This window comes from Lycium barbarum, chromosome 2 (assembly GCF_019175385.1).
Source record: "Lycium barbarum isolate Lr01 chromosome 2, ASM1917538v2, whole genome shotgun sequence".
NCBI lineage: Eukaryota > Viridiplantae > Streptophyta > Magnoliopsida > Solanales > Solanaceae > Lycium > Lycium barbarum.
Window position 1 is genome coordinate 133,366 of NC_083338.1, and position 22,584 is coordinate 155,949.

At 34.9% G+C, this 22,584-nt stretch overlaps 1 protein-coding gene across 3 annotated transcripts; it reads left to right on the top strand.

Annotated features, from left to right (window-relative positions):
* The first annotated feature begins 10,906 nt into the window (after positions 1-10,906).
* On the top strand, positions 10,907-20,791 carry LOC132624788 (isocitrate dehydrogenase [NADP]). 3 transcript variants are annotated; one of them, XM_060339522.1, is made up of 16 exons: positions 10,907-11,059; positions 12,449-12,492; positions 12,598-12,707; positions 12,914-12,951; positions 13,059-13,136; positions 13,232-13,285; positions 13,382-13,483; positions 13,587-13,678; positions 13,784-13,887; positions 13,991-14,059; positions 14,142-14,257; positions 14,409-14,443; positions 14,631-14,773; positions 14,898-15,020; positions 15,126-15,218; positions 20,732-20,791. In XM_060339522.1, exons 1-15 carry the CDS (start codon positions 11,011-11,013, stop codon positions 15,214-15,216), a joined length of 1,248 nt encoding a protein of 415 aa, XP_060195505.1. In that variant the 5' UTR covers positions 10,907-11,010; the 3' UTR covers positions 15,217-15,218; positions 20,732-20,791. The 3 variants fall into 3 exon arrangements, with proteins under 3 accessions (XP_060195505.1, XP_060195499.1, XP_060195512.1); XM_060339516.1 differs by lacking the exon at positions 20,732-20,791 and adding an exon at positions 15,328-15,603; XM_060339529.1 differs by lacking the exons at positions 10,907-11,059; positions 20,732-20,791 and adding exons at positions 12,058-12,300; positions 15,328-15,603.
* The last annotated feature ends 1,793 nt before the right edge of the window (positions 20,792-22,584 follow it).

A 22,584-nucleotide genomic window follows, 5' to 3' on the forward strand; every position in this document is an offset into this window, starting at 1 on the left:
TCAAAAGAACCATCAGATTTCTTTTTATGACGAAAAAATCCACATAGAACGAATCAAATTCACATCAATGGGACGTGGAACCAACTCCCACGTCTTATTTTTAATTAGAGCATTATATTCATCAACCATGGAAGCTTTCCAATTGTGGTCATTTAAATCACTTATAGGATTTCGTGGGATAGGCGAGATGGTGGCAGTGTTTAAGTTAAATGGTTGTTTGGGCTTGAAAATCCCATGTTGGCTTCTGGTGACCATGCGGGTGGGCTGCTGGGCAGGCACGGGTGGGGCAGTGGGGGGGGAGGAGGGCTGCTGAGCAGTCACGGGTGGAGCAGGAGGGGGGAGGAGCTGCTGGGCAGTGGGGGGGTCGGGTTGTACCGAGGGAACGACGGGTGGAGTAGGCTGCGACAGAAAATGCAGGGTGTATGGAGAAATCCCATGGTCCAAAAAATCATAAGAAGTTTGGGTTGGGGAGTGCAACTTTGAGAAGGGAAATTGAGTTTCCTCAAAGATAACATGCCTTGATATGATGATTTTGTTGGTGGATAAATCATAACATTTATATCCTCTATGATTCAACGGATAGCCCAAAAATACACACGGGGTGGATCTTGCTTGCAACTTATGAATAGTTGTAGATGGGAAAAGTGGATAGCATAGACACCCAAAAACCCGAAGATGAGAATAAGAGGGGGTTCGTTGATAGAGAACTTGCGTTGGTGATTTATACCCAAGGACTTTGGTGGGAAGGACATTAAGGAGGTATGTGGCCATTTGGAGAGCATGATGCCAAAAGGAGGGGGGCATGGAGGAGTGGACAAGAAGAGTGCGCACTATGTTGTTAATGGATTTAATTTTTCTTTCCGCTTTCCTGTTTTGAGGAGAGGTATGGGGGCAAGAAAATTGGAAATTTAAACCATTGGAGGCGCAAAAAGATTGAAAATGCCCATTAGCGAACTCCCGCTCATTGTCACATTGAATGTTTTTAATGTCTCTTTCGAATTGAGTCCGTATTAATGCCTTAAAAGATAGAGAAGTGGAATAGACTTGGGACTTGTTAGAAATTGGAAAAGTCCAAAGAAAGTTGCTATAATCATCAAGAAAGAAAACATAATAGCGGTGCCCATTAGAACTTAAAACAGGAGATGTCCATAAATCACTATGAATGATATCAAATGGCATAGTAGTAGATGACAATGAATCATAAAATGGCAATTTAACATGTTTCCCCAAAGGACAAGAGGTACAAAAATAAGCTCGGGCCCTATTACATTCAATTAAGGCATTACTACGAAGAGAACTAAGGATAGCATTTCCCGGATGGCCGAGTCGGGAATGCCACAAGCTAGGTGATGCGGCAATGAAGGTGGATGGTGGAGTGGTCTGTTTTGTGGAAGTGATAGAATACAATTCCCCAGTGCTCTCACATCTCATTAGGCGGCTCCCTGTCGGTGAATCCTTCACAGAAAACCCAAGAGGATAAAACTCAACAGAAACATTATTGTCCTTAGTGAATTTACGTACGGAAATAAGGTTTTTAATGCGATTTGTAGCATGCAAGACATGTTGGAGACGTAATTGGGGATTAGGTGGGGGGGGTAGAGATGTATGACCATAGCCACGAATTGGAATAGTGCTACCATTACCAACAATGATTCCAGAATTATTGCTCAAATTAAAATAAGACGTGAGAGTACCTGAGTTGGCAGTCATGTGGGAGGTCGCTCTGGTGTTCATGTACTAATTATCATCCGGCTGATGCATGGACAGAGTGTGCATGGCTGCCTCCACGTCTGTTGGAGTGTACCCAGAATACGTCGGACCATGCATGGAATAGGCCTGCTGAGGCCGTGGACCCGCACCGAGAATGCCGCTGCCGGGCCGCGGTGTGGTGGGACGCTGCTGCCACGGTCTGGTCGGATACGGGCAGGGGGGCAGTGGCCACTGCTAGGGCGGCCAGGCTGGCCAATAGTAGCCCCCTGCCGGTGGCTGTCCCGTCGGCCACTGACCGTGGCTGGTCTGTCCGCCACCGCCGCAGCCGGATTTCCCGCGGTTGGTATTGTTGTTGTTCCCCTTTCACTTGTTCCTGTTGGAATTCCTGCCACGATTATTATCACGACGGTTAGTTGAATTAGTGTTGCCGCCAGGTGGCGGGGAGGGAGTATCATTATCAACAAGCAGAGCCGCGGGACTAGAATCGCGGGCACGTTCCTTGGCTGCGGCGTCTTCGAGCTTGAGTCTGGAGCACACTTCAGAGAAAGAGGGCAGCACATCCTTCTGCTGGATGGTGGTGACAAAGTGTGCATATGTCTCCGGTAAGCCTGCAAGGAGGCGCAAGACTAGACGTTGGTCGGACACCGTCGACCCCACGTTGGCAAGCTGATCCGCGAGAGACTTGAGCCTATTATAATAGTCCATAACTGAGCCGAAGTCGACCATTTTTGTGGTGGTGAACTCGGTTTCAAGGTACGCTGCCCTTGAGTGCTTATTGTCTTGGAAAAGTTGAGCAACTCGATTCCAAGCCTTCTCCGCAACATCATCCGCCACGAGAATAGAGGTTAGAATATCATGGGATATGGTGGCATATATCCATTGAAGGACCACCGCATCTAGCCGTTTCTAGAGCGGAAGATTAGCCGCCTAAGTTGCGTTGTACGCGGTGAGTTCAGTGGTGTCAGTTGGTGATATGATGTGCTCAAGTACGGAGTGGACACGGGCTAGAACTTTGAATAGTGTCGCCCATTCGTAATAATGGCCGACTTCCATGTCTAGAGTGATTGGAATTAAAGATTTCACATTCGTGACGGTTAAAGCAGAATGGAAATTTTTGTTGTCCGCCATTGAAGAGAGAAGAGGGAGGAGAAAGGAGGGGCGGCGGCTACGGCTAGGGTTAGGAGAGAGGGAGGTGGACGGCTAGGGTTTTGGATGCTAGGGTTTTTAGGAGAAACCTAGTCTGATACCATGTAGGAAATCACTCCCTGATCTGTATTGATGTATGAAAGTCATTATATACAAAGTAGGTATCTCACTAGCAGCATAATACTAGGCTAAATTATAGGACCTAATTACTATACATAAGGAAGAGAATATTTACTATATTTACGTAGACTTATTACATAGTCTATCATACTCCTTATTAGGATATTTCTACGCTCAATGCTCGGACCCGAGAGATGAAGAAGATATATAGCTGATGATATACCTTTTTTCAATTATTTCTGCGGAGAATAGTATGGCTCCCGTCCTCAATTCCCATGATAGAGATATGTACCAAAAAAATGAAAGAAGCATAGTAGATGTTTAAGTAAATAGCAAATCACCTAACTCTACATTATTTAACTATTCCTATACACTAGAGCAGTTGCACAAAGTTTGGCTATTATTATAATTGTCGTTAGCTTGATATTATCACAAATCACAATCGTGGTCGTCGTTTTATCATCTTGCTTCAAACATATGATTACCTTTTATAGTAGGTTCCATCTTAAAATCTTCCAAATTTCAATTGACTAATTTATTTGTATATATATTGCTGATTTTGGCTTCACATGAAACCCATAGCCATCTCTAGTTATATACATATATACTGGCATTATATCGTATGGTCCCTCGTCCATTCCTATCATTTTCATGCCTCGCATGTTATGCTTTCGAAAAATATAGGAGATAAGATATTTCCAACTCTGAAATTTGCAGTCTTGAACTTGTACTTTAATTATCCTCAAATATTTCTGACAAACCAATCACGAAATTACACCTACGTTCCTTCACATACCAACATTTATCGAAAAATGAGTGATGGACGAGCTAGAAAGGGACATTAGTTAATTTGCATATATAAAGCATAGGTGTGTATATGGGGACCAATTAATATCTATGAGGACAACTGGACAAGAACTTTATGATCCTTGTTCATATTTAGAAAAGGGCAACAAAATCTCCGCCAGAGTTTTTTTACGGATTAAATGGGTACTTGACGGTCTTGTAGGTACAAAACTTTAGAAAATAGAGTTATAGTTTTATATATTTTCTTGTTAAGTGAGTAGAAAAATCTTTATAGGTAACCTTCTTAAAAAGTGAAATTTGCAATATTGCAAATATGACAAATGAGCCACTATAGCTAGTAAAGATAATCTGATAGTATACTTTTTTTTTTTTGTTTATATTTTATATATATGTAACTTAGTATTGCAATCTTCATGATTAATATTTTCTACGTTTCAATTTAAGTGTCTTAGTTTTTCTTTTAATGAAAAAAAAAAATATCTCTTTTTATGTTTAGTATTAAATCTTTAAATTTACTATTCTAAACGGCATGGGTAACAAAACAAGTTTAAAAAGATATTTTAATACATTACACGTACATCTTTAGTTTATAAGACTTAGAAGATTAAAAAATCTACTTTATTTTTCTAACATTTGTGCCTAATCAAATTTTAACATATAAATTAAGATGAAAAGAGTAATATATGAGGTTCACTTGTAAATCCTATTATAAAATCCCAATTTGCTTCTACTTGTAAACTTGTCAATCAATGAGAACACCAAAAATAAATTAAAAAATAGAAAGAAAAAGACAGAATGGATATTTTGAAGTTGCCTTTCAAAGGTTTGTATATCCACACAGAAGTAGTTTTTAGTCTAAAATGAACTTTGCGACCTTTTCTAGAACGATATATCAAGTTTCATGAAAGCAAATGATAAAGAAATTAAACTATTTAGGAATATTGTATCGGTGCCAGTTTATGTTATAACATGTTATTTACTATTTGTTCTAAATTCATAATTGATATTGTAATATAAAATTATGATACTTATTTTTTAAAAACCTGGCAGTGTATATATATTCTCATAAAGGTTCTCCTCAAACGTAGTGCAATATTACAATAAACTGAAAAAAAAATACCGAAACATGAATAACCATAATTTAACAATTCAAAATTTAAATGTACTCTATAGTATTAGATATGAAATCATGTTAAAATTTCGAACTTCTTTTAAAGAAAAAATCTTGCTGATTATTCCCCTGCCTTGTTTATCAGATTTAGGCCATTCTACGTGCCCATCATCAATAAAGCAAGAAAGGTATTTAATTAAAAACAATCACAAAACAAATCATCAATCCAAATCTACCACTAATTATTACTAACAAACTCAAAAATCGACATTATTTGATGCAAGATTCAAAGAATTTTTCTAATTAAGCACCCATTTAGTCATAAATTTTGAATTTTTTTTTAATTCCTTTTTGAAAATAACGTTGGTCCGTGAAATTTGATTAGTTTTTGAAGACAAATTTTCAAGTTCCAAAAACTGTTCCAGTTTTCACTCACAAAACTTCAATTTTTATCAATGCATGACCAAATAGAATTTCAAATTCCAAAATCTATTTTTCTAAAACAATTTCAAAAACTCTTTTTTTCTTCTCTTCAAATTTCACAAAATCTATCTCTTAAAATTTCACAAAATCTATGACTAAACGCAAGCTTAGAATAAGCGCAAAGCAAATGAATTAAATTTTTATGGACATAATCTTTTTAACCTTAATCAAATGTCTCACGTTTAATTTACGAGAATGACTCCTACCTGATGTCACGCTGCGGATGAATCTTGAATAAAGAATCACTATTACTTAAAAAAAAAAACAAAAGAAGGAAATTTCATTAAAAATATTCTAAAAAGAACACCTCTGTTATAAATATCCTAAGTAGTGGATATCCATTAAGTTATAAATATCCCAAAATATCCCAAAATATCTCAAAATATCCCATGTCCTGTTGCTCCTATAAATAGGATGCACAGATGCAATGTTAAAAGAGCAGAAGTAATATAATCTGATATCCCTCTACATATTCTCTCTACATATTTCCTCTGTGTATTTACTTAATAGTTTTATTTTATAACACGTTATCAGCACGAGCCTCAGCCATCTTGAGCAAATACTTTGAAAGCCTCGAAGGTGCAATTCTTGGAATTACACTGAGTACAAGTCGTTGCCTCACTGGAGATAAAGTAAAGGACTTGCAGTACTTATTTAGTCTAAACAGTTCAGGTAACATGTTCCAAGTATTTTTCTATCTTTGTTTTGATGGTTGATTGTTGTTGACTTTAACAACTACGAAAATTTTAAACTGATTTTTGGGAGAAGCTCACCATCAACGTAGTAAGAAACATGGCCTTTATTTTTTTAAATATTACTATGGAATATAACACTTCGGCCTCTTTTTGCCAAAATATCTTGAAACCAAAGTTGCTGAAGGCCTTATGCCAATATTCTACTGGAAGGTTAGTTCGCAAATATGAAATGATTAAATGAGTTTATATCCGTGAACACCAGAAGTGGTAATATTTTTACGGGCTTATTGTGTTTATGATTGAAGATGTGTTAGAGAAAAATTCTCCACATTAAATGTATGCCTCGATTTGCTCCTGAAGTAGCAATATCTTAAAAGAGGCTATAAGCTATCACGATTTGATATGCTTAAGGCGCGTTCAGATAATTATGTTTTATTCCTGAAGAATTAAAACTTTTGATAAATGTTATAAATATAGATCCAATCCCTGAAGTGAATGTGATAATATGTGGTAAAGCCTATAAATATAAACGTGCATTTGATTGTGAAAATATCATGATCCATCTCCAGAAGAGGTAGAATAATTGAGAAGAAATATTCTGAATATTATATGCTTTTCTCCCGAAGTACTAAACTCATAATTTTGCTCCACGAGTAGCAAACTTTGAATTCTACTCCAGAAGTAGTAAGCCTATGTATTTTACTCCTGAAGTAGTAAGGTTTTTAATTCTACTCCTGAAACAACTCTGAAATCTACTCCCGAAGTAGTAGAATTCAGAAATTTACTCCTGAATTAGTCAACCTTTAAACTTTACTCCTGAAGTGGTAAAACTTGAAACTTTACTCCTGAAGCAGTAAAACTCTGAAACTTTACTCCTGAAGCAGAAAGAATTACCAAAATATCTGAGAAATACTTTGAAGCAATGTTTTCTTGTGTTTGAGCAAAATAACGAGTTATTGATGAGCGTCGTATTTCAAGCACATTTAAATAATCAGGTTTCATTCCCCGAAGTGAATGAACAAATACCACAACTTATCTCCTGGAGGGATAAAATACAAGGAATGTAGATGTTATATTCTGGTGGTATGAAATTCAGACATTGCTACATGTACCTGTCGTACGTCGAAACATATTTCTAAGGCAAAAGGAAGTAGAGTAGAATGCTTTCTCCTATAACCACGTTAATACATTATGGTTAGTTGTTATTGATTTCCTTGAAGGAAATAACAATTAATATATTTCTTTATGAAAGATTTGATTATTATGTGTTTGAGCTTAGATACAAAATACTCAGTTAATGATGAATCTCCCTGAAGGAGATGTTTGAAATATTGAAGTTTAGAATTCAATGTTTATTTCGTGACACCAGTAGTGTCGAAATTTGCTTTAATGGTACCAGAAGTATTTAAGAAATATTTGGTAATAGAAATTAATGATCAAAGGCTCCAGAAGAGCTAATTATTTATTTACAAGTATCATGACACTAGCAGTGTCCAAATAATATATGATTAAGGTGAACAAATTGATGTCTCTCGAAGAGCTTATATATGATAGTACCATTCATCTCAGATCATAATTATTTCGATCGGAAAATAAATTATAGTAAACCTGAAGTTTACTAGCGAGAAAAATGATCATCATATTGAGACTACAGATGATTGGAAGATTGAATATCTCCAACTTATTACGGGTAGGGACACGTGTGTAAAGCGTTACCCGAGCATGATGAGATCGCATGTCACAATAAACCAGAAGTTTTGACATAAAATTTCATGCAATAGTAAACCAGAAGTTTATTAAAAGAAATAACACTCGTCATAGTAAACTTGAAGTTTACGGGTACAGATAATTTTATCAGTTGACAAGACCATTTTGATCGTCCTGATTTAAATATGATGTGCTAATTGAGTATTAAAAACATATTGAAGAACTAGAAGATTCTTCAAGAATTTGTTTGTGTTGCTTGTTCTCATGATAAATTGATTACACCAGCTAATGTTGGGACTGAATCCTCAAAATTCTGAAAAATATAAAAAGTGAATGTGGGCCCCTTCACCTGCAATGTGATGTCTTAAATAGATGCATCTATTTAAGACAGTCACATGTATGTTTATTGTCAACTGGCAGTTTGACATTTACAAAGTTGCTTGCTCAAAATAATTGAGTTGGAAGCACAATTTTCAGAATATGTAATCAAGACAATCATCTTGATAATGCTGGTTTATATCTAAGTTGGTTTGGCATTGGATGCCTCCATAATACAGCTAAACCATTGCTTATGAGAACAGAGTTTCAGATGTTGGTCTGAGATATGATATATTGCATACAACAGCACTTGTATGCTTCAAATCAATAAATTTTGATAAATTCTCCCCTCATATTTGGTTCAGGGTCAGGAACTAGATATTTTCATCTTTTAGCATTTGATGTGCGGTACATGATTAATGGATATACCATGATGCACACAGATGGATTTTCCCAAAGAAAATTGGGACATATGTCACTAAAATAAGGGGGAGAGAATAAGCAGCTAAGAAATATGTTGTGAATTATCATCAGTATGATCCTCAGATAATTCAAGTCAAATGTTGGAAGCATTTGCTGACCCAACTATTTCATATTTCATCTGCAAAATGCTCTTAATGTCCCTGAAGGACAAAATATACAGCGTGCATGGAGCATGGTAGACCAATCGGTTCCAAATATAATAATCCTTGAAAAAGGGAGGAGCAAATGATCATAATAAGAAGGCAATGTGCTCTTGAAGAGCTACGACATAACACTTCATAAACCTTATGGGAGGTTCAGGTACCTGAAAATAATGAAGTGATGAGATCTCAGTAAGTTATGTCGAATTGCGAACCGATACAACATGATATCTTGTCGACAATATACAATATAGCGCACAATATTGTATAAGGTTGTGAGGATTTGATTTCTACGTCTCTTAAAGCATGTTGACGTAGAATAATTACCAAGTAAAATGATCCATCTTGGTAAACGTAATGTTTATTGGGCCAGCAGTCCAAACAACAGAAGATGTCACATTATTTATACTGATGGATGCTGTCACGGCCTATGTGGCTTACTTGATGAAATTTAAATGAAAATTCCTGAAGGATATAAAATGCCTGAAGCATTTGGTTTAAAGTCTCGGGAAATGTATTTAATCAGATTACAAAGATCATTATATGGTTTAAAACAATCAGGGCGTATGTGGTATAATCGCCTAAGTGAGTACTTGATAAATGAAGGATATATAAATGATGCCATTTGTCCATGTGTTTTTATTAAGAAAACAAAATCAGGGTTCATTATACTTGCTGTTTATGTTGATGACATAAACCTCATTGGAACTCCAGAAGAGCTCCAAAAGGCGATTGAATAGTTGAAGAAAGAATTTGAGATGAAAGATCTCGGAAAGACAAAACTCTGTCTTGGTCTGCAAATTGAACATTTCGCAAAAGTGATCTTTATACATCAATCTGCCTATACTGAGAAAGTTTTAAATCAGTTTTACATGGACAATGCGCATCCTTTAAGTACTCCTATGGTTGTTCGCTCACTTGAAGTGAACAAAGATCCGTTCCGACCTCAGGAAGAAAACGAAGAGCTACTTGGTCCTGAAGTACTATATCTTAGTGCAATAGGTGCACTTATGTATCTTGCTAATGCTACAAGACCTGACATAGCATTTTCTGTTAATTTGCTAGCAAGATATAGCTCTTCTCCTACACGGAGGTATTAGAACGAGATTAAGCATATATTGCGATATCTGAAGGGAACTAGCGATATGGGTCTGTTTTATACTAACAAAGGTAGTACAGATCTTGTTGGTTATGCAGATGCAAATTATTTATCTGATCCACATAAAGCTCGATCTCAAACGGGCTATCTGTTTACATGCGGAGGTACTGCTATATCATGGAGATCGACCAAGCAGTCCATTGTTGCTACTTCTTCAAATCATGCTGAGATAATCGCTATTCATGAAGCAAGTAGAGAATGTGTGTGGTTGAGATCAGTGATACATTTCATCAGAGAAAGATGTGGCTTGAAGTGTGATACAAAAATACCCACAGTATTATATGAAGATAATGCTGCATGCATAGCTCAATTAAAAGGAGGTTTCATAAAAGGAGATAGAACAAAGCACGTTTCACCAAAGTTATTTTTCACACATGATCTCCAGAAGAATGGTGATATTGATGTGCAACAAATCCGTTCAAGTGACAATCCTGCAGATTTGTTCACTAAATCTTTGCCAACTTCAACTCTTGAGAAGATGATATTCAAGATTGGAATGCGAAGACTCCGACATCTGAATCTTGGTCTTCGTCAGGGGGAGTGAAATACGCGTTGTACTCTTTTTTCCTTAACCAAGTTTTGTCTCATTGGGTTTTCTTGGTAAGGTTTTTAATGAGGCAGCTCTCAAAGCGTATTTCTAGATATGTGCACTCTTTTTCCTTCATTAGGACTTTTTCCCACAGGGTTTTTTTTTAATAAGGTTTTAACGAGGTACATCATCTATTAATAGACATCCAAGGGGGAGTGTTATAAATATCCTAAGTAGTGGATATCCATTAAGTTATAAATATCCCAAAATATCCCAAAATATCTCAAAATATCCCATGTCCTGTTGCTCCTATAAATAGGATGCACAGATGCAATGTTAAAAGAGCAGAAGTAATATAATCTGATATCCCTCTACATATTCTCTCTACATATTTCCTCTGTGTATTTACTTAATAGTTTTATTTTATAACAACCTCAAAAAAATAAAAATAAGAATTGTCCTTAGCTCAACCAAGTCTCAAAATATATATATAAATAAATACTTAAGCATAGTGTAGCAGCTGTTTCATACTCTGCATCTTCTTTCACCAACTTTTCTCTATTCGGCGGCGATCTCTCTTTTTCATCTGTCAAATTGCAAAAATGGCATTCGAGAAAATCAACGTTCAAAACCCCATCGTTGAGATGGACGGTTAGATCTCTTTCTCTGCCATTTCTTGATATCTAGATCTGTTTTTATGTTAGACTAATTAAATAAAAGGATCTGTTATTGTAACCAGGGCTTTGTTAGATCCTACTGATTAACATATATATTTTGTTAGATCAGAGATATAACTAATGATCATCCATTCAATCATTGATTTTGAGCTTCTTGATTAAAAAGATCCAACCTTTAACAACATGGGAAAATATATATCTACTGACTCGTTTTGCTTATGTTTGTTCAAAATTACTTAGGGCCTGTTTGGTTAGGAACTTTTCAAAATCGATGTTAGTATTCATGTGTATGAATCACATTTTCTACTAATTGATAAATAATTCTCCAACCACACAGATCCTTAGAGCCTGAAAGTTATTTTTATAAGTAAACAATTACGTGTTTGGATAAAAGTGCTTAAAGGGTTTTAAAAGTAAGGGTAGTATTGAAATTAATAGAAAATATAAGGGATAAAAGGGTGAAGTTGTTGGTCAAACCAAAATGGTTTTTAAGCCACAAAAATAAAAGAAGTTGGGGTTGAGCAACTTCTTGGTTTAGGCTTATTTTAAGTACTTTTTAACTTAATTTAAGCTGTTTTCTATTTTTACCAAACACCCAAATAAGTTAAAAATGGTTTATAAGCTGGTTTGACCAATTTATAAGCCAATCCAAACGGGCTTTTAGTATACTCTTCTAAACATTTTTTTGATGTGGGAATGCTTAAAAATGGAAAACGGTCTAATTTTCTAAATTTGAAGTATTCTCACCATTTTGAATTTGTTCAAAATTGACCATTTGAAAGGCATTTTTAAAATTTTGTCTTACTTGATAGTAAGTCTGTACTTTGTGATCTAATATAACATTGACTGGACACATCATTTCAGAAAACAATTTAGCTTTGGTTATGTTAAAGTAACTGTTAGTTTACTTAGGAAAAGGACAGCCTTTTCTTTTTTCTTAAATTTTAATTGCTAAACGAATTTGAATTCGTAGAGCAGTGCAACATAAAATACAGTTACATATAAAAATTCAACTTTTTGCATAAAAAGCTGTGTCATGGATGTTTGATCCTAACAGCGTCATGTCATGTCCAATTATCTCTTAATGTTCATGAATGATTAATCATAGATCGAACCTCTAAATCTGTCCGGATTTCGAAGTTGAAACACGGATTTCTCGGTCATTGAAAAAATACAAACGTATCATTTGCCCCTTTTAGAGTTTGCTGAGAAGAAGTAAAAGTTGATTAGATTTTATATTCTTGTGGTATCATGTAGTATTATGACTTATCTTGCTTCTATTCCTAAAATATTCATGTGACCTTGACTGTAAAAGACTATAATTCTTTTCTCTTATTATCTTCTTCTTGATTATGTGATTCAGGAGATGAAATGACACGAGTTATTTGGAAATCAATCAAGGATAAGGTAACAAGTTTTCTCGGCTTGTTTCTGATCAGTACGGGTTTCTCATTATCTTCTAATAATAAAATTGTAAGCTACTAACATATGAAGCTTCATTGCTTGCTTTAGCTCATCCTTCCCTTTCTGGAGTTGGATATAAAATACTTTGACCTTGGCCTTCCCCACCGTGATGCCACAGATGATAAAGTTACAGTTGAAAGTGCGGAAGCCACTCAAAAGTACGTTTTTTTTTCCATCTTTAATTCCTAGTTTACAATTATCGGGGAAGAATATCCATTTGTTGGAGCAAATTCATTTGCTATCCGTTCCTCTATGCACATGTATTTATTAATTTCTTTAGATTACGGGATCTCTCATGTCCATTATGTGTAACTTTTCAGCCTTATTCTGGTTTCTTAATGTCTATTGTATGGTCTAACTGCAGGTACAACGTAGCTATTAAGTGTGCAACCATTACTCCAGGTACTTATATTTCGGTGCTCCTTTTTGCTGAGCTCGGTTGCTCATATTTTCAGCAAAAGTAAGTCCTTTGTGTTAAGCTGTCATTCTTAGAAAGTGCTATTTTGCAGATGAGACCCGTATGACGGAGTTTAACTTGAAATCCATGTGGAGGAGCCCAAATGGGACAATCAGAAACATCCTAAATGGTACACCTGCATTTCTTTCTCATTTCTGGATCATATTGTTTCCTAGTTATAGCTTGCTTGTTATAGTTCATTGCACTCATTGGCATTGACTGCAGGAACGGTCTTTAGAGAACCAATTATGTGCAAAAATATTCCCCGACTTGTCCCAGGTATCCCAGATTTCTTGTGCTTTCTGCTTTTGCGTATTGACATTCCCTCAAGTTAATTTAGTAGTGTCATTGAGCAAAATATGCTTCTTAAACCAGGCTGGACTAAACCAATATGCATTGGTAGACATGCGTTTGGAGATCAATACCGAGCTACTGATACAGTTATTAAAGGAGCTGGAAAACTCAAATTGGTGTTTGGTAAATTTTTGTTGGTTGCTTTACTTGATGTGATCCTATTAGATAGCAATGCTTACTCGCTTAGAATATGTTTACTGAAATGTTGTTTTTAATACTTTATCAGTGCCAGAAGGATCAGACGAGAAGACTGAATTTGAAGTTTACAACTTTACTGGTGCTGGTGGAGTAGCTTTATCCATGTACAACACAGACGAGGTTTGCTTACAAAAGTTTGGTTTCCTTTTCAAATTTGGAATATTAAATTGCTGCAGACTTATATATTTTAAGTTCTTTTGCCTTCACTTTCTTGATGTGATGCAGTCTGTTCGCGCATTTGCTGAGGCGTCAATGAACATGGCATACCAAAAGAAATGGCCCCTCTATCTTAGTACAAAGAATACCATTCTGAAGAAATATGATGGGAGGTGAGCAGCCAAACTGTTGATCTTTCTGTTTTCTGTTTGGCCTTCACTTGTGGTGTTCGTATATATTCTGTTTCTCTGAGCTACCATTAATACTCTTATAAAGGTTCAAGGACATCTTCCAAGAAGTTTATGAAGCAAATTGGAAGTCCAAGTATGAGGAAGCTGGAATTTGGTGAGTTTCCACAGTTCACTTGGTAAGCATGGTTCTACTATCACAAGTACAACAACATTGACTCTTTAGTGATATTTCATAGGTACGAACACCGTCTTATCGACGATATGGTTGCTTATGCTTTAAAGAGTGAAGGTGGTTATGTATGGGCCTGCAAGAATTATGATGGTGATGTACAAAGTGATTTCTTAGCACAAGGTATTTGACATGTGTTTGTAGCTTTAAGGCTGTCATTTCAACAGATCCCTGTAGAATATACACAAGATAGCTGAATCAAGTATTCCTGTCTCTCTCCCTATAATTTATAGTCCTAGAGGTTAATAATAATGTCCCTTTTCTCTTGGAACAGGTTTTGGATCCCTTGGGTTGATGACATCTGTCCTGGTATGTTTATTTTCTATAGCATTTTTTGCTTCAACCAACTCCTTAACAGGCCCGCTTTTAAGTTATCTTATTTCTATATCTTTCTTGGGAATATATGACTACGCGTCTGGATCCTTTGGATCATTTTTTTTATTGCTAATATAAATTGCTGTTTTGGATTCTGACATCTTCTGAATATATGGTTCAGGTGTGTCCTGATGGGAAGACCATTGAGGCTGAAGCAGCTCATGGAACTGTTACTCGCCACTACAGGGTTCACCAGAAAGGTGGTGAAACCAGCACAAACAGCATTGCCTCGATCTTTGCCTGGACTCGTGGACTTGCACACAGGTAGGTTACTATAGTTCTCGATCTGCTGAGCGTTAGCCTGATATCACAAGTGCAATTTGCTGTTTGGAAAGTTTCAAAAAAGTTTCGGTTGATTATGATTACTTAATAAATTGTTTGTGAACAGGGCAAAGTTGGACAACAATGAAAGGCTCTTGGACTTTACTGAGAAACTAGAGGCAGCATGCATTGGTGCAGTGGAATCTGGAAAGATGACCAAAGATCTTGCACTCATCATCCATGGGTCCAAGTGAGCCTTATTGTCTTTTAGTTCTTTCATAATTTCCTCTCTCATTTGTTTTTGTTAATGGAGCTTTCTTTCTCATCCCTTGTAAATCTTTTTTTCTTTGAATAGGCTTTCAAGAGAGCATTACCTGAACACCGAAGAGTTCATTGACGCTGTGGCCGATGAGCTCAAAGCAAGACTGCTGAAAGCAAAGGCCTAAATGTATGTAAACGTTTTGGCTTCTACATTTTGTTACAGTAACTATATTTATTCAACTTGTTATCGTTGGTGTAATCATTACCGGTTTTTCTTTTGTTTTGTTTGGTTATAGGTTTGGGTGGACAAGATGACAAGTCTTTTTTCTCGGGCAGTTTGAGGGATACTGAAGAGAATAAAAGGATTTAGGGCCTTATTGGTATACTCAATTTCAAGAGGTTTTTATCTTGCAGGTTGGGGAGTTACCCTCCAGCCTCCAGGCACTATATTTGAACCATTTAAATCTGAATTTGTATTGCTGATATTGCTGCAAGTTATATGCCAATTTGCAGTTGTACACTTAGCTTATTGTTTTTTTATCATTTGGCTAAAAGAAGCCCCTCTTCATTAAGTGCTGTTTTTCTTTTTGGTACGCAAATGATCTAATCTTGCTCTTCATGGCTGGAAACTTTGAAGTACTGTGCAAGAGGCTTGGTCAGATGGAGTAGGTGATTTCTTTCCATCCGTCTAAGTCCTGGTGGATAGAATAACTTGTACCTGTTGCTAGTTGCTAGTAGGAGGTAGCAAGTATCCGTGGAACTAGTCGAGGTGTGCGCGCAAGCTCGCCCGGACGCCATGGATATATATTAAAAAAAAAAGTTAAAATTCTGATGAGACTATAAAAGTAAATGTTCTATAGCCTTTGAGATTGACCCTATAAGCGAAACAGTCTGTTATTGTTTTATACCCATGTGTGATTCCTTTTCAAACTTATATTTGGGATTGGGTGTAGAGCGGATTATTTTAAAGTGGATTTTTCATAATTTCTTAGAGAAGATCACCAAAAATTTGCAATCTGCTACTGATTTTATTCCAATTCTAAGAACTCAACCACTTGATTAGTTTGGTTCCTTGGGTTCGTTGATTGATTTGGTTATTTTTTATAAATACATAAATAGTAGGTATAGGAACGGACTTATCGGTACTTCTGACTAGGGGTGTACAAAGTAAACCGACAAATCGCACCAAACCGATAAATCGAGTCAAACCGAGAAAAAAATCCGACTAGTGGTTTGGTTTGACTTGGTTTGGTATTGGGAAAAAAAAACCCGACCATAATTGGTTTGGTTTGGTTTTAACTAAAAAAAGTCAAACCGAACCAAACCAACCCGACATTACATGTATTCAATTTTTAAAATATTTTATACATAAAAATATTTATTTGTAAAGTAATTTATAAATATTTCTTAAATTTTTTCGTAATTTTTTATCTATTATCATATTATTCAAGCTTGAACTTAGAATTTTGAATGTCAATAAGTTTTATATCCTATGGATGTTAGTAACTCAAATAAAGTCCAAACCAAAACCAACTCAACACTAATCCTAACAAAAGAAATTCAATTTACCACTAGAAATGACAATAATGTTGGATATCTATCCTTTAGTTTTGCATAATTGATTTAGAGAGTAAAAATACATAACTTAAGTTTTTTTCTTTATCATATAATTAATACTTATTTTATCATGACTTAGTATTTTTAGATTATGGTCATTTTCTTTTATGGCTTGTTAATTAGCAATATTTATTTTAACCGATTATATTAGCTTTTGTTGAATATTTTAATACAATGTCATCACTCTTCTCACATTTTGTGTTATTTTCTTAAGAAACACTTTAATTACATAATTGTATCTTACTAGGACTAAAGAAATATTTAAAGTAAAAGTTATATGTTTTGTATCAAGACTATTCCGAAAAAAAATTCGAAAAATCCGAGAAAACCGAACAACCCGAACAATCCGAGAAAACCCGAGGTTGAAAAACCCGAATTTTATTGGTTTGGTTTGGTATATAAATTTTAAAACCCGACGCAATTGGTTTGGTTTGATGTTTAAAAAATCCGAACCAACCCGGTCCATGTACACCCCTACTTATGACTAGTCAGGTTCACATTAAAGGTAATGATGCGTGTTACTTCTAATGAAATCCTGACTTCGCTTTTATATTACCGGTTGAACCCTTTCATAAGGTGTAGTGGCTATTAATAACTTCGCTTAAACAGTAAATATTTACTTATTTTTACAACAGTGTCCATACCATCTAAAACCATCCCTTGGAATGGATGCATACAAATATTAAAACAGTTGTTTCTGATGGAAATCAGGCATACGCAGTGAAAGTAAATAGTCAGGATCGAATTTGCATGTAATATAGACAACACATAATCAAAATATTCAAGATATTAATCAAACGTAAAATTAATACTTATCTCTTGAAGCGTGACCGCAATCAAGAATCGAATCTTCAATCACGAACAAACACCATCCACGAGATCGTCATCCTTCAGTTCCACAGTCTTCTGCTGTGTAATCCGAATAATACCAGAATTTGTGAAATCCGTGTGGGCGAATTTCAATGGAAAAAGTGTATGAAACTTGTAAAACCCTTCACCTCCTTATGGAATAATCCTATTTTATAAGTACATGTTTTAGGGGTTTTTTTTTTTACCCTTTTCCAAAACCTGCTTGGTCTTTATTTTCCACCAAGAAATAATATTTCATTTAATTCTTTATTATTCGGGTACAGCAGGGACCACAAAATTTAATTAACGAGGCTTCCTATTATGAAATTAATTCGAAATATCTGAATTAATCCTACCATAATAAATTATGACTTATTCCACTAAAAAATCGTAACGGCACTCCTCGGTTTAATTTCGAAATCTTTCATTAAATCCTATTTAACTCCCCATGTTAAGATTACAGATACCAATCAATTAAATTAAATTACTGACAATTTAATTCATTGACTAATTGAATCCTTTATATTTCCGCTTAACTTATATCATGTGACAGATACAAAATCCACCTGCAGGGTTTTCACATGAGACTTATAAGCATTCATAAAGGGGTATCATCAATCTCAAAGTCGAGACATGGATTCTATCAACTAATTATTATTTCACAAATGTAATTTGCCATTATCCAATTCACCAGGAATACATAGACTCGCAATTGAGCCGTACCTTTTAATAAATCAAAATAATGAACAAATCACATTAATCATAATAATTATATCAAGATTAAGAGTATAAGTACATTTAATGAACTAGAGAATTTGTTTTATATATTCAGTACAAAAACACTTATCTCTACTTGGTCCATTCAATACATACAAAATGTACTAGCACAAGAAGACGGAACTATATCGTTCCCATAATGAAGATACATTATATTAATCTTGGGCTACAATCATACCGATGACATTGTCCAATTTCCATCTTAGATTGTGAACATAAATTTTATACTTATAAGAACCGACGATTTAATCTTACATGTATAGGCTAAACTCTATACACTAAATCATCTACTATATAAGTAAAGGACAAACATACTAATATATGATCTATTTAATTCTTTATTAAACAATGAATAAATAATTATTCTATAATAAATACTATATCCAAACACATGGTTAATGGTATATATCGCAACAGTTTGTACCAAAAACACAAGAAAAACTTACTAGCCTCTAGAAGCAGAACAGGAGTTTAATATATTTTGATATATAGATGAATGCTATATATATAGCATGTTACTACTTTTAATGTTATTACTATGTTATTATAGGCATATATTTTAACATTGTTTTACAATTAGTTCAACTTTATTGTACACATAGGGCCAACACCAAACTTATTATAGCCACATTTATTGCAAAACCAGCTATCACTACAATTATTTTCACCGGAACTGGAACATTTCCCTCCACAAGTAATAATAGAATTAGGAAATATTCTTTGTTCCACCACTTGTAAATCAGAAGAAATCTCTCGAGCCGCCATTACATAGGTTTTTGGACACCAAGTCCATTGACCTGAAATTATTTGAATAAGACTAATTTAACATAAGTATGACAATGCATAGTATATATACGTGAACACCTAGATGCATCGACCAGTGAGTGTGCAATAGTAAAATTTTGCTCCTCATTATTAAATCATTTGATAACTAGAATCATTTTTTGATAAATGATCACTATTTGCCAATTTGCAGTTGTACACTTCGCTTTCAAGAGGTGTTTAAAATCATAAAGATAATTTTGTTTTTCTTATACACTTCAAACAATTTTATGAAAAATGAAAGAAGAGAGTAGTAATTAACTTACTAGTGAAAAGAAGAGTAGCGAAGACGAAAACCAACATAAATGGTGAAGACCCCGTAGCCATTTTAATTTCGCTGCTATATAAACGAGAATAGTATTTATAGGCCTTATAAAAAAGTATCTTCGTTATCTGTATATATATGGCACTTAACAATATTCTTAATTCTATGAAATGGTCCATGTGGTAGATGTAGAGTTTCAACAACATCACACATGATAGAATCCATAATTTTCTGTTTAGTGGGTGGTGGATATATATTACTGCATCCACTCTTCTAACAACATGGATATTTCAATTTGAAATTTTGTGATATACCCACCCACACTCATAAAATTTGAATTTTTGTGATATATGGATTTTTTTTTGTCCTTTTCGGTTGCTACAACAACATGGTTATTCTAATGTCGTTAATTATATGATAACCTATCGCATGATAAAACTTATTCTGTTCTTAAATACTAGGTGAGAATTGTTGGTGCCAGCACGGGCCCAACACAATATCATTGTTAGCCTTTCTTCGAGACAGTACCCAAATCGTTACGTCCTTTCATACGGGTCGGAACTTACCCGATAAGGAATTTCGCTATCTTAGACCCGATATATATTTCCTTATAATTAATTCGTTGGCAGCAAAATTTTATTATTGTTGTCAGTTTCAAACAAATTACAGCAATTCAGCAAAAAACCACTTTAATTTTCTGATAGATTAGTAAGAAAACTTGCAAAGAAAATGATCATATATTAGACTACATAAATGTATGTCAGACAAAAGATAACCCAGTACCACCTTTTACCTCAGTGGTTGGAGGTAAATAATGGTACTTTACTTTAAGTGCTTGAAACTGGAGCAGTCCATCATTTCGAGGGCTATTGGAATTAGTATGATTCATGAGACCTTGATCATATACTGATTTGACAAAGCCTACACACCTACTTGTTTTGCTCAAACAAAGCTCAAATTAGACATAAGCTCTTATAATGGAAACGTGTTTTTCCATAAAGGATATCGGGACACACTGCATTAGAATCTGCAAAAAGCCGGAAAGTCCTTAAATAAAAATTGAAAGCCAGCAAACAAACAGGTTGAGACCAGAGTTTCTAATATATAGAATATTCTGTTCAAACCTTTCTTTTCCGGGGAGCACCACTAGGCTCTCAAGAGAGCATTTCTGTGGCCAATGAGCTCAAAGCAAGACTTCTGAAAGTTGTACATGTTTTGATCATCTTTACATTTGGATTACGTACAATATTTTTTCGACTATAGCTTTGGCTTAATTATATCTAGCTAGGTTATTAGTAACTTTATTATTTTCAACTTGTTATCGTTGATGTAATCGTCATCGGTCTTTCTTTCATCTTGTTTGGTTATAGGTCTGGGTGGACAAGAGGACAGTCTTTTTTCTCTGGGAGTTTGAGGGATATTGAAGAGAAATAAGAGGTGTTAGAGCCTGATGATGCTGCAAGTTGTTTACTAATTTGCAGTTGTACACTTAGCTTATTATTTTTATCAATTTGCTAAAAAGAAGAAGCCCCTCTTCATTAATTGCTGCTTTTCTTTTTGGTATATATGCAAATTTTCTAATCTTGCTCTTCATGGCTACAAAAGTAAATGCTTTAGCCTTATGAGATTGAGGCTATGCGCAAAACTGTCTTAACATTTTATACCTTTGTAAGATTCTTGTTGAAGCCTGTACCCGGGTGGGTGCAGAGCGGATGGTTTTAAAGCGAACTCTCCATTCATTAATTAGTGAAGATTATCAAAATTCAATCCGCTACTGATTTTATTTCAATTCTAAGGGCTTGATCGAACTCATTGATATACTACCACTTGATTAATTTGGTTCCTTGGGTTCATTTATTGATTTGGTTATTTATAAATGAAAAAAAGTTGGTAACCGAATCTCAAAATAGATCGAATCAACCGAATATTACACCTAATATCGGTATTTATGACTAGTCACGTTTACATTGAAGGTAATGATGCACGTTACTTCCAATTAAATCCTGAATTCGCTTTTATATTACCGATTAAACCCTTTCATAAGATGTAGTGGCTAATTAATTAACTTCAGTTAAACAGTAAGTATTTACTGATTATGCAATAGTATCCATACCATTTAAAACCATCCCTTGAAAAGGGTAAATACAAATATTAGAACAGTTGTTTGTTCCAAAAACACAGAAAAACGTACTAGCCTCTAGAGCCAGAGCAAGACGTTTTCAAAAATTTGATTTAGATCAATACCCAATGTTAACTTAAAATATAATTAGGGGTAAGTTGGTAAAAATACTCCTAATATTCTAAGAGTAAGTAATTTCTTAAGGGGTGTGCACGAGCTAAAAGAGTCACTTAGTTATGCAATGAAAGGATTACCAATTAAACCTTTCATTAGATGTAGTGGCTACTTAATTAACTTCAGTTAAACACTAAGTATTTACTGATTATGCAATAGTGTCCATACCATTTAAAACCATCCCTAGAAAAGGGTAAATACAAATATTAGAACAGTTGTTTGTTCCAAAAACACCAGGAAAACGTACTAGCCTCTAGAGCTAGAGCAAGACGTTTTCAAAAATTTGATTTAGATCAATACTATATATATGCCAATCAGTGGCGGAGCTAGGATTTTCAGTAAGAGGGTTCAAAAATATAAAGAGGTAAATATACAAGAAGCTAAGGGGTTCAACACCTATCATATATACATAAAAATAATTTTAACCTTCAATATACATTGTAATTTTCTGCCGAGGGGGTTGAACCCCCTCAACTACACTTGGCTCCGCCCCTATGCCAATTAGACATTTAATGAAGTTATTATAGACGTATTTAATAGTGTCTATACATACATATATATATATATATATCATTGTTTTACGATTAGAACGGGTCCCTTGTACACATTGGGCCCTCACCATACTTATTAAAGCCACAGCTAGTGCAAATCCAGCCATCATTACAATCATTTTCACATTTCCCTCCACACGTAATAAGTCTATTAGGGAATATTCTTTGTTCCACCGTTTTTACATCATAAGAAATCTCTCGAGCCGCCATTACATAAGTTTTTGGACACCAAGTCCATTGACCTGAAAATATTTGAATAAAATTAATTAACATTGGTATGACAATACATATTACATGGGATATATACATGAACACCTACATGCATCGACCGGTGAGCGTGTAGATAGTAAAATTTAAAATTTGGTCCCAATGGTCTAAT

What these genes read in the sequence shown, in the direction of transcription:
- LOC132624788 (XM_060339522.1), top strand. Translation starts at nt 11,011, where the DNA reads ATGGCATTCGAGAAAATCAACGTTCAAAACCCCATCGTTGAGATGGAC. An exon ending in AAGTGATTTCTTAGCACAAG is followed by an intron (nt 14,258 to 14,408) that starts GTATTTGACATG and finishes CTCTTGGAACAG; the next exon opens with GTTTTGGATCCCTTGGGTTG. An exon ending in ACTCGTGGACTTGCACACAG is followed by an intron (nt 14,774 to 14,897) that starts GTAGGTTACTAT and finishes GTTTGTGAACAG; the next exon opens with GGCAAAGTTGGACAACAATG.